Below are 10,793 nucleotides of genomic sequence, written 5' to 3'. Positions count from 1 at the left end.
CACGGCAAACGCAGGCTCCCTATTGGACGACGAGGACTGGTCTCATGACAACAACGGCCTGCTTTCGGCCAATCAGAGCGCGCTTTGGGCCACAGAGTGTGTTTGTGAATGACGTAAGGAGCGTAAAACAAGATGGCGACGTCTTAAGCGTAAATCGGTGTGAATTCGTTTATCGACGTAGAAGTCGGCCTCTTTTGAGGCGCGGGTGTTGATTTAAGGTTATTCGGGAGCACAACAACCCTCATAACCAGATAAGTCCTCACTGGACGCCCCGGAATAACCTTCGACCCTCCGGTGACATCCGGAGAGGCGACCTGCTGACAGACAGGATGGACGGCGGAGAATACATAGAAAACATGGATCCGACTCTGGCAGAGTTGGGGGACGAATTCACCCTGGGAGACATCGACGGTGAGTAGCTGTGATATGAAGGCGGCTGCGAGGTGTCGTCTCCTGCTCACTGTGGCGCCTCGCTGAACGCCAGGCGAAGTTCGCCTGACTTCATTTGTGTAGGTGAGAGTCGCTTCGCGGAGCTAGCGGAGCTCCGGGCGAAGTGGTCGAGGCTGACGGTGACAGGTGTGATCGGACTGAGTGCGATCCGTTCATGAATGTGATCAGATTATAAATGTGATTCAACTGATTACTGACAAACGACAAAGAAAACACAAACAGTGGCGAGGCTACGTTCAGTTGCCACCTGTGCTGAGAACATGACGTCTGCTCTGACCTGAAGTTTTGTCACTTATCACTTATTGAACACATAAATAACACGTCGCTTTTGTTTTTTTTGTTTTTTTTGTTTTGTTCGCCTGCATTTTGTTCGCGTGAGCGAACTTTAGAATTCAACACTTTAGACAAAGATGTAAAAGCTGACGTGACGAAGCTGTTTTTTTCCTGACACGCACAGTTTGTGTAGTCTGAGAAGCATCTGTTCACGTGACTCTGAGAGCAGGATGCTATCAACATAAATGTTGTGCTTTTTGTGGCAGCTCTTCTTAATGTTTCGTTCCACTTCAGTGGAAATGAATTGAATGTGTAGGCAGAGTTTCCATAAAGCAGAGGTGTCATACGCCTTAAAGCTGTGACGTCACACACTTTAATTTTGAGTCATTTAGAGATCGAGGTTTGGGCTCAGATTGATGTTTAGTCCTTTTACCTCATATTCTGCTGAACTGGAAGGCGGCCATTGTTTGTGGCCTCCACAGACAGGTCCAAACTGCTGCTCTGACCCAGTCCCTGATCAAACAAAGGTAAACTTTTGGCTGGCGGTGAAAGGATGGGGCCTTTGGTGGAACAACAGCCTGCGCAGAGTCACCAGATTTCCATTAGGGTGGAGTTTTACTGAATGCCAAGTCACCGGACCGAACTGAGGGAAGTCTGTGTGTGTGTGTGTGTGTGTGTGTGTGTGTGTGTGTGTGTGTGTGTGTGTGTGTGTGTGTGTGTGTGTGTGTGTGTGTGTGTGTGTGTGTGTGTGTGTGTGTGTGTGTGTGTGTGTGTCACCGTGTGAGATAAAACTGGATTTTAGGACTCAGCTCCACCAACCTCTTCATCCAGAGGCTTCAGGGCTCAGTGAAGCCATAGAAGAGGAGCTGCAACTTATTTTAGGAACTTTGATGACGCTTCCTGAAGCCGGACAGACAACACACGCCCCCGGTTACAGTTGTGTAATTCTACTTGATCATTGCATCCAATAGAAACGTACAGAACATGCGAGGGAAGTTCGACTGATGCATTTACAGGCAGCGAAGCCTGTCCACACTCTATTCAGTCACACACATTCAGAATGTAAAGATGATTGCACTCTGGCTTTTAGATGCACCTCTGTTTTATTCGGGATTTGAACTTCTCTTTGTGTCTCTGTGCAGCAGCTTGTTTAGTGTGTTCAGTGTCAGGGCTGGTGCACTAGAGCCCACAATTATTCCCTTGGCAACTGCAGCTCTGGTTATATAAGCTCGTCCCTCCGCTCTCAGCCCCCCTGATCTGATGGAGTTACCATTTGTGTCAGCTTGTCTGGAGCTGTGGGGGCTCAGAGCTGCTTTGTCCTGTCTGTCATGTGCTGCTCAAATCACTTAATAGTAGAGACGTGTAATGATGTAAGACAGGAAGAGGTGAAGGACTGCATCCTGCTGTTCCTACATAACACTAATAACTGGATAATAAAAAGAATATTTCAACTGATGTGTGTAATTTCAGTAATAAACACCACATCTTCCAATAAGACGACTTAGCAGCCGGAATTCCATCCCTTAAACCTACAGCTTCAATCAAAGGCCTCATCATTGGTCTGGTTCAAGCATATTAAGGGATTTCTGTGTTCTTATTGTCTTTGGTGAATGCCTGCATTCATTTTGCTGCAGGAACCCATCTTTTCACTCACCTTCCTTCACCTTTTATCTACACGTTCTTTCACCCTGCTGCTTTTGTCTCAGGGTCACATACTTTTCAAGGCTGGCGTTTTGAAGGCCATCAGCTCTGAGTCAGGTTTTATGACCAGAGATGTTGCAATAGATTTTCAGGTTTTTACAGGTTTTACCCAGTGACACACTTCCGCTCCCGCTATAATGTAACTCATCAGTTACAATGTCTAAATTCATTAATCTTCTTCTCTTTGAATGTTTATTTCTCCATCTCAGAGATGCTGCAGTTCGTCAGCAACCAGGTGGGGGACTTCCCAGACTTGTTCGAGGACCAGATGAAGTCAGTGGGCTCAGTACAGACCGGCTGCTCCAGCACCCCCCCTCATCCTGCCATCCAGACCCCCCAGACGCCAGCCCCCGTCGCTTATCCAAGCACCAACAATAGTCTTGCCATCTCGCAGACGTTTTCTCCCCAGTCCATACCCCTCACCCCTCCCCTCACTCCTGCACAGACCCCCGCCTCCACCACAAGCCCCTCAGTCCAGCAGCAGGTGACCCGCAGCCCTCCACTTCTTCAACCACGGCCTCAGGTGGTCCAGCCCATCCAGCCTCAGCCCCAGCAGGTGGCCCAGCCCACCATCCAGGTATGGAACATTACATATTCAGTGTTCCAGTGTCCAACCCAGACTGGAACAAAACTCTGGGAATTGTTCTACTCAACTGCAGATGCACACACAGGGGATCCCCATGCAGACCCAGAGCTTCCCAGTGCAAACTCTGGTTCAGACCCACAGCCAGACACCGCTGCCCATACAGACTCAGGGGGCCCAAACTGTGATGATTGCATCCAACGGCGGGCAGTCGCGTTTCATCCAGAATCCCGTCATCTGCCACCAGAGTCCTGCTCCCGGCTTCCAAGGTGAGAGGAGGGAATAGACAGTTGTCTCACTGCTTCACATGGCAGAATGTGTCACCGTCTGCTGCTCTCAGTCCTACAGCCACAGATGCAGAGCATCATGACCTCACCACAGCTGCAGCCAGTGACCATTCAGCATCAGCGCGTTCTGACTCCAACGGGTCAGACCATCCAGACTCTGTCCACTGCGCCCACGGTCCACGCCATGCAACAGCAGGTGCAGCAAGTTCCTGTGAGTACCTGCAGTTTCAGTTTCACGAAGCAGAAGATTGGAAGCTGAGCTGAGCTTTGTCAACGTCCTCCACCAGGTTCTGGTCCAGCAGCCTCAGATTCTGAAGACAGACTCACTGGTTCTCACAACACTCAAACCTGATGGCACTCAGGTTCTGTCCACCATGCAGAGCCCGGCGGGCATCACCACGCTGACCACGCCCATCCAGAGCACGGCTCTGCAGGTGCCGGTACGGAGCTGTCATTCAAGCCTTACTGGGCCGCCTATAGGCTGGGCCGCTGCTGGGTGACAGCTTCTGCCATCATTGCTGCTTTCCCCTCCAGACGCTGATGAGCAGCAACATCCTGACCACCGTCCCCGTCATGATGGGAGGAGGAGACAAGCTGCCAATCAAGCAGCTCCAGCCGGGCTCCACCCACTGCACCACGGCAGCCCGGCCAAGCATGGAGCAGAGCCCGGTGATGGCAGGAGGAGTGGGCCCGGGTGGAGTGGTGAAGGAGGGCGAGAGGAGGACCACCCACAACATCATCGAGAAGAGGTATCGCTCCTCCATCAACGACAAGATTGTGGAGCTCAGAGACCTGGTTATGGGCAGCGACGCCAAGGTCAGTGTGTTTAACAGTGAAGCGTGGACTTGACCCTGAACTGTGTTTATAGTCTGATCCTCACATTTACATGCTCCTTCCTCCCAGATGCACAAATCAGGAGTGTTGAAAAAAGCCATTGACTACATCAAATACCTGCAACAAGTCAACCACAAGCTGCGACAGGAGAACATGACTCTTAAGATGGCGAACCAGAAGAACAGTGAGTGTTGGACGCATGCGGGGCATCGTCTGTGGAAACCCGGGGTCTGAATGTTTCTCTCGTTGTCTCAGAGCCAGCGATGATGTCTGAAGACGTGGAGCTCAAACAGGAGGTGGTCATGATGTCCCCTCCAGCCTCTGACTCTGGTTCCAGTTCCCCTCACCAGTTCTCCCCTTACTGCGTGGACTCAGAACCGGGCAGCCCCTTACTGGATCACGATCAGGTGAAGCTTAAGTTCTTATCACACTAGTAGTGAACTCATCAGGAGACGAGCCTGACGTCCGTGTCTGTCTCAGGTGAAGAGTGAACCCAACTCCCCGTCCTCGGTGGGAGTGATGGATCGCTCTCGGCTGCTTCTCTGCGCGCTGACCTTCTTCTGCCTCTCCCTGAACCCGCTGCCGTCGTTGTTGGGTTCTGATGCCTCAGGGAGTCCCAGCTTGTCCACGGGTCATGGGCCGTCTAGAATGCTCTTTGGGTTCCCAAACCACACGCATGATTTTGGTGAGCGTGCCTCGTGTTCAGCAGTGCTCTGTGGTTGTGTATGGCAGTACTGACGCCGCCTCCTGCCTCCTGCCTCCTGCAGCGTCGTGGCTGCGCTGCCTGCTGCCCTGGGTGATGGTGTGGGTGCTGAGCGGAGTGGGAGCCGTGTGGGGCTGCGTCAGGGTGCTGTACCTGTGGGAGCCCGTCACGCCCCTCCACTCGCCCAAGTCTGTGTCGTTCTGGAGACACCGCAAACAAGCCGACCTGCATCTCAAAAGGGTGAGAAGAGATGGAGTCATGGGAAAGGGTTCAGTTACATAATAAATGAGCTCTGTGTGGATGCTGGATTGAAATGTTCCTCCTCGTTTTCGATTTGATGGTTTCTCACCTCGTCTCTCTCCTCACTCACTTTGTTTTGATGTCTCAGTTCAGACTGTCTGTTTCCTGTGTGGGTTTATTTTTAGTGCTTTCAGATTGTTTTCAGCTCCAGGTCACGGCTCTTCCATCGTTCCTCTCGGGCTTCACTGGATAATGAGCAGCTCACTGTTTCTCCTGCAGGGAGATTACACATCAGCACTGGCCAGTCTGGAGACCTGCTTGTCCGTCTTGACCAGAGCTCTCCCGTCAACCAATCTGGACCTGGTCTGCTCCCTGACGTGGAACCTGATCCGCTACTGCCTGCATCGCCCCGTTCCTTTGGGTTGGCTGGTTCACCAGGTCAGAGGAAAGCACGAGGGGGAGGAGGCCAAGACCAGCGCAAGGGATGCAGCACTGGTGTACCACCGGCTGAGCCAGCTGCAGCTCACAGGTTAAAATGCTGAATAATCCTGAAGTGTCAGCGTCGGACAGCTTCTGATAAATCTGGGGATGAGCTGAGCTCAGTGATGGAGTTTTTCCTGTTCTCTGTAGGAAAGCTGCCTCAGTGTAGCAGCCTGTGGGCTTTGTCTGTTTCTCTGAGCGCGGTCAACCTCAGCGAGAGCGCCCGGGGCAAGATGGCCGCCTCCCAGCTCACCGAGATCTACGTCACTGCGGCAGTGGCCCTACGCACTGTGCTGGGCCACCACCTGTCCTGTCTGCCTGTACGGCTCTCACGCTTGTTTAGATCATAGGAGCTTTCTTTCAGTCAGACCTAATTTCGTTCACACACACACTCTTCATCCTTCCAGGGTTACCTGTTGAGCTGTGCAGAGGGTGTGGCCAGCCTCTCTGAGACCAAGCCGATCCCTGACTGTCTGCGCTGGCTCTTCACTCCCCTGGGCCGGCAGTTCTTCCTGAGCTGCGACTGGTCTGTGAAGTCAGAGAGCAGCGACTGTGTTTACACGTCTCAGAGAAACTCGGGTAAGTGGTTAAAGTTGTTTGTCATTTGTTGTTTGACTTTGTTTAGATCAGCGCTAACCCTGTTGCCTTCTCTTGGTCTTTGCCAGTTGACCCTGTTGCCCAGCTGCATCGCTGCTTCTGCAGGAAGCTGCTGGAGAGAGCTGTTCACACGCTCATCCAGCCACAGAGCGACTCTGAAGCAGACAAACGCAAGCTCGAGTCTGGGTGAGTCAGGGGCCACGCCGTGCTCCGCTGCTGTGACATCGCGGGTTTTAATCTGTTTCCTGCTCTGTGATTTTCAGGGAGTTTTCCAGTGTCTTGGAGTTTCTCCAGTTGTTGAACAGCTGCACAGAGGACTCACCTTCCCCTCCGCCTCCCTTCTCCACTACTCTCAGTCACAGCACCACACCAGGTATGTGAGCGTGTAGAGAAAAACCCGTCCCTTCTGCTTACAGGGACAAACAAGCCAGAGGTTTCTGTGGGGAATGGAAGCGTGTTTTCGGGTTAATCATCAGAGATGACCATCTGTGCTGTTACTGCCAACGTGATTAGATCATATTTGCTCCATTTGCTGTGCACTTACTGTTCAGTCCTTTGTCTCCTGTGGTCGGCTTTTATTAGATTATCACACATAACACTTCTTTCATGATCATGTTCTTTCATGACAATAAGTAGCAGTTTCCTTTTTCAATTCTGTCTTGGTTCATCCTGAACCAAGTTGGGCTCTAAGAATTAGATAACAAGGTTTTTACAATGACACCAGAGTCTTAACATCACATTATGTCCTAAAGCACGTTAGCCCGACTGTTAGAGCTTCATCCCTCTCTCGTCCTGCTAGTGGGAGACCCGGTGAGTCGCTGGTGGGCTGTGGTGCTGAAGGCTGCTGTGCACTGGCTGCAGGGCAACGATGCTGCGGTGAGGCCGCTGTTAGTGGATGCAGAGCGGATGCCAAGGGCTCTACACACGCTGGAGTAAGTAAAAGGAAGCCTTCGTCAGTAAAGGCAACACATCTGTCCTGGATTTTAACAATGAGCCGTGCTCTCGTGTTGCAGCCACCCTCTGCCCAAAGCTGTGCTGCTGCTGTGCAAAGCGGTTCAGATGAGTGTGTCTCCTCTGAAGGGAGAAGGAGCAGCTGCCTGCCTGTCGCTCTGTGACAGAGGCAGCAGCTACCTGTGCTCCAGCATCTCTGTGCCGCTCGCCCAGTCCGGGAACTGGCTCAACAAGGTAAACTACAAAGACTCCTCCGCTCGGCCTTTTAAACTCATAATGGGACCAGAGGATGCTCTGTTCACCTGAACGCTGTCGTTGCTTACGCGATCATTCTCATACGTGGGGCTGTGTGTGCGCGCCGTGTGGGTGGCAGGAGGTGGCTGCGGTGCATTGTAGTTGCATTGCATGATCCTGAAGCCGAGTGCAATGTGTCTGCAGTGCAGCACAGAGGCCTCCCCAGTCTGCACGCCCCCGCTACACACCCCACCGCTGCACTGAAGCTTCTAACACTCGATTTCTGGCCCATGTGCATGTTGGGCAAGACGCTGTAGTAATGATGGTGGCTGGTTGTGGTTGCTCTGGCACATTTATGTCACCCATTGTCATCTCACTGAATCAGCCACAGTCTCAAATAATTTTTTCTTTAGTAAATGTCCAAATCATCAGTTTAATCTTTGTCTCTCCTCGAAGGGTGTGGAGCTCCTGCTGTGTGATCTGCTGCTGACCTTGAGGACCAGTTTATGGCAGCGAGGAGGCAGCAGTAATGGAGAACCTGGCCCGGCTCCTGGACCCCAGTTGGCTGGGTTCCAGAGGGACCTCAGCGCACTCAGAAAGCTCACGCAGTGCTACAGACAGGCTCAACACAAGGTACACGAGCAATGAGCTCAACAACCAGAGCAGTGATGAAACACTGAAAAGAAGGTTCCCCAGGTTTGTTAAACTCTAACAAGCTTCGAGGTTTTTATAGTTTTTATTGCTGCTTGCTGATGATGGGGCTGTAAATCAGCTGTTAATCATATGCATAATTCTGCATTTATTGCCTGAGCCTTGGAAGTGAAGGACTCTCACTCTGAACAGCTGCACAAATATCACCTCACTTTATTGTGTCATCAGTCGTGCTGATCTACTGCAGCAGTCGTTTCTGTAGCTGGCGGCTTGTTACATGTCATTTATCACATGAAACGCCTCCACTGAAGGAACAGTGGTTCCCGTAGATCTGAGTCTTTGTGCTCCATTGTAGCTCAGGTGGTTGTTTCTGTTTCTGCAGGTGTTTCTTCATGAGACCACGGTGAGGCTAATGGCTGGAGCCAGTCCAACCAGGACACACCAGCTCCTGGAGCACAACCTCCGCCGCAGAACTCACAGCTCCTACACAGCCGGTAAAGGATGAGTCCGACTAGTTCAGGTTGGAGACACGCCAGCAGCATCACAGACTAACTCGCCCTCTCTCTTTGTCCTGCTGTCAGAAGGTGAGTGTGTTCTAGGCGAGAGGGAGAGGGCTCACGCCATCCTGCTGGCCTGCCGCCACCTGCCCATGCCCCTGCTGACCCCACCCGGACACCGCGCCCGCCTGCTGGCTGAGGCCAAGCGCACCCTGGAGCGCGTGGGAGACCGGCGCTCGCTGCAGGACTGCCAACAGATCCTGCTGCGCCTCAGCGGGGGCACCACCATCGCAGCCTCCTGATCTCACACACAAACAGATCAGAGCCACACTTCACCAACACAGTAACTGAAACTAGATTTACACCACACATTCATGCCCCTCTTTATTTTATACAGTGGCTAAATAACCTTCACTTTTCTTTCCTTTTGCTTTGAATGCTTAGTTACATGGTTGTGGCCCGATCATGCCACCTTCTGGTCAGGAGAGGAACCATGAATTAGCCGACAGACTCACGGAACAGTTTTACAAAGCGAGCTGAAGTCTGTTAAATAGGTCTCAAAGGAAAAACAAACCATAATCAAGCTTCCCTGCAGCTGTTCATTCATTAGTCAGACACTGAGCTGTACGATCATTAGGACGCTGCAATGAGTTATAAAAGCTGTGTAATGTTGAACCTGCCTGCTTCAGTTAAGAGCCTCGGCGCGTTCACGAGCAGACAGCAGGTCCAGAAGGCTCAGCCCTGAAACAGGACGGACCAAGGACTCGTAGACAAGCGCGCTTTGAAGTAGTGTCTCTTCTTATCTACCTCATACACACTACAGTGCCAGCGTCGAGGAGCGAGCCAGCATAGCTGAGCTCCAGTCAGTTGGCCGAGGTGACGTCAATTCAAGAATGCAGCAAAGGTTTCTTAGTAGAATATGACTTAAATTTGAGAAAAAGCAGGATCTTTAAACTGATAGGGAAAGTGTTCGAATGGGGTTGTGTGTGAGTATTGGAGGGAAAAAACCAGCCACGCACTGAAAGGCAGAGGTGTGGTCCCGTTTTTGTAATGTTAAGGATTTTACCCTCTTCTGATCATGTGATGTGGAAACCAAACGGCAGATCAGCCTCACACTGATGTCGGCAAAAAGTCTAGGGATGAACCTTCAGCACTGCATCCTTCAGCACAGCATCCTTCAACACTGTGCTGGGCTGAAGGACTCACAGTTTATCAGATGTTCATTTAGCTGCGTGCTTGCTGAGCCTGTTCTGCTTTTGGAAGGTCTCCACAGCTTAAAAAGCCAAACACACACACACACACACACACACACACACTCTCATACACAGCGTGATTGTAAATAGGTTGTACATAGAAAGACATGTAGGTTTAACAGAGGTTTGTATCTGCGGCCTGAGAGGAGACGCACGTCAGACACCACTGTAACACGTGTTCTCTAGTTTTAAGTTGAGGTCTCATCTCCTGAAAGCGAAAAGCCACCAAAACGCAGACTCTGTACTCATGCAGCTTTGCTTCCTGGCTTTCAGCTGCAGTTTTGGCTGATGTTAATTTGTTATATCAACAGGTGGTCGCCCTAAAAGGTTCAGGCAGAATAGTGGCTCTGAAGGTTTTAGTGCTTAATCACTTTGAGGTGTGAAAATTGATTGAAATGCTGTGAACATGCTGATAAAAGTGAGGGATTTTATTTGTTTGCAATGTTCACAAATGATATAAAGCTCTCAAGCAAATGGCCTTTATGTCATGTAAAAATGTTTTATGTTTCATCATGTTCAGAGTGATGGCAAAGTTGCCTCTTTCTCTTTTTTTCTGTCGATGTATAAATGATGCAGCACTTGTCAGGTCCATATCTGCGCTCTGATGGTCTTATTTAATGGTTGTTTAACGTGAACATAAATGCATTTAGGATGGGAAGGGAAGAGGGTCATTGTTTTATGTATCAGAAGTCAGGAACCTCCACTGGGAAGATCTAGGGTAAGTTTTAAGCCCCAGTTTAAGCTTTGTATGTTCTGTCTCCCAGGTCAACACATCGTTTAAGTTGGCAAATTAAAATGTAAGAGTTCAGTCAACACCTACATCAGTTTGGATTTATTTTACTGGACATGATGCCTAAAGCAGCCCTCAACCAGCTGCTGCAGTTTCCAGGTTTTACTTATTGTATAATTGTTACAAGTTTTTTTTTGTTCCCCTTGTGTTTTATTATCTAAATGTATGTGTTCATTTTTTGTTTTATAATAAAATGGTGGTTTTGGATGATTTGTTGTTTTTTGTGTTTATACAAGTTTCTATTAATGTGTGCGTGCACTGAAATCGAT

General features: G+C 50.4%; 1 protein-coding gene across 4 annotated transcripts; it reads left to right on the top strand.

Annotated features, from left to right (window-relative positions):
• The first annotated feature begins 98 nt into the window (after positions 1-98).
• srebf2 (sterol regulatory element binding transcription factor 2) lies at positions 99-10,731 on the top strand. 4 transcript variants are annotated; one of them, XM_029158488.3, is made up of 20 exons: positions 99-411; positions 2,634-3,001; positions 3,084-3,276; positions 3,348-3,505; positions 3,582-3,728; positions 3,829-4,110; positions 4,198-4,312; positions 4,384-4,535; positions 4,609-4,813; positions 4,896-5,071; positions 5,351-5,600; positions 5,702-5,871; positions 5,959-6,130; positions 6,217-6,334; positions 6,412-6,521; positions 6,948-7,080; positions 7,162-7,333; positions 7,790-7,966; positions 8,367-8,478; positions 8,569-10,731. In XM_029158488.3, exons 1-20 carry the CDS (start codon positions 330-332, stop codon positions 8,781-8,783), a joined length of 3,507 nt encoding a protein of 1,168 aa, XP_029014321.1. In that variant the 5' UTR covers positions 99-329; the 3' UTR covers positions 8,784-10,731. The 4 variants fall into 4 exon arrangements, with proteins under 4 accessions (XP_029014321.1, XP_029014318.1, XP_029014319.1 ...); XM_029158485.3 differs by having other exon boundaries at positions 3,582-3,734; XM_029158486.3 differs by having other exon boundaries at positions 100-411; positions 8,566-10,731.
• The last annotated feature ends 62 nt before the right edge of the window (positions 10,732-10,793 follow it).

The sequence above is a fragment of the Betta splendens genome, chromosome 8 (genome assembly GCF_900634795.4).
Source record: "Betta splendens chromosome 8, fBetSpl5.4, whole genome shotgun sequence".
NCBI classification, from domain to species: Eukaryota; Metazoa; Chordata; class Actinopteri; order Anabantiformes; family Osphronemidae; genus Betta; species Betta splendens.
Note: the sequence above shows the minus strand (reverse complement) of the source record. Positions and strands in the feature narration are given on the sequence as shown.

Coding starts and splice junctions, on each gene's coding strand:
- srebf2 (XM_029158484.3), top strand. CDS start 330: ATGGACGGCGGAGAATACATAGAAAACATGGATCCGACTCTGGCAGAG. Junction 4,111..4,197: donor TTATGGGCAGCGACGCCAAG/GTCAGTGTGTTT, acceptor CCTTCCTCCCAG/ATGCACAAATCAGGAGTGTT. Junction 7,334..7,789: donor CCGGGAACTGGCTCAACAAG/GTAAACTACAAA, acceptor CTCTCCTCGAAG/GGTGTGGAGCTCCTGCTGTG.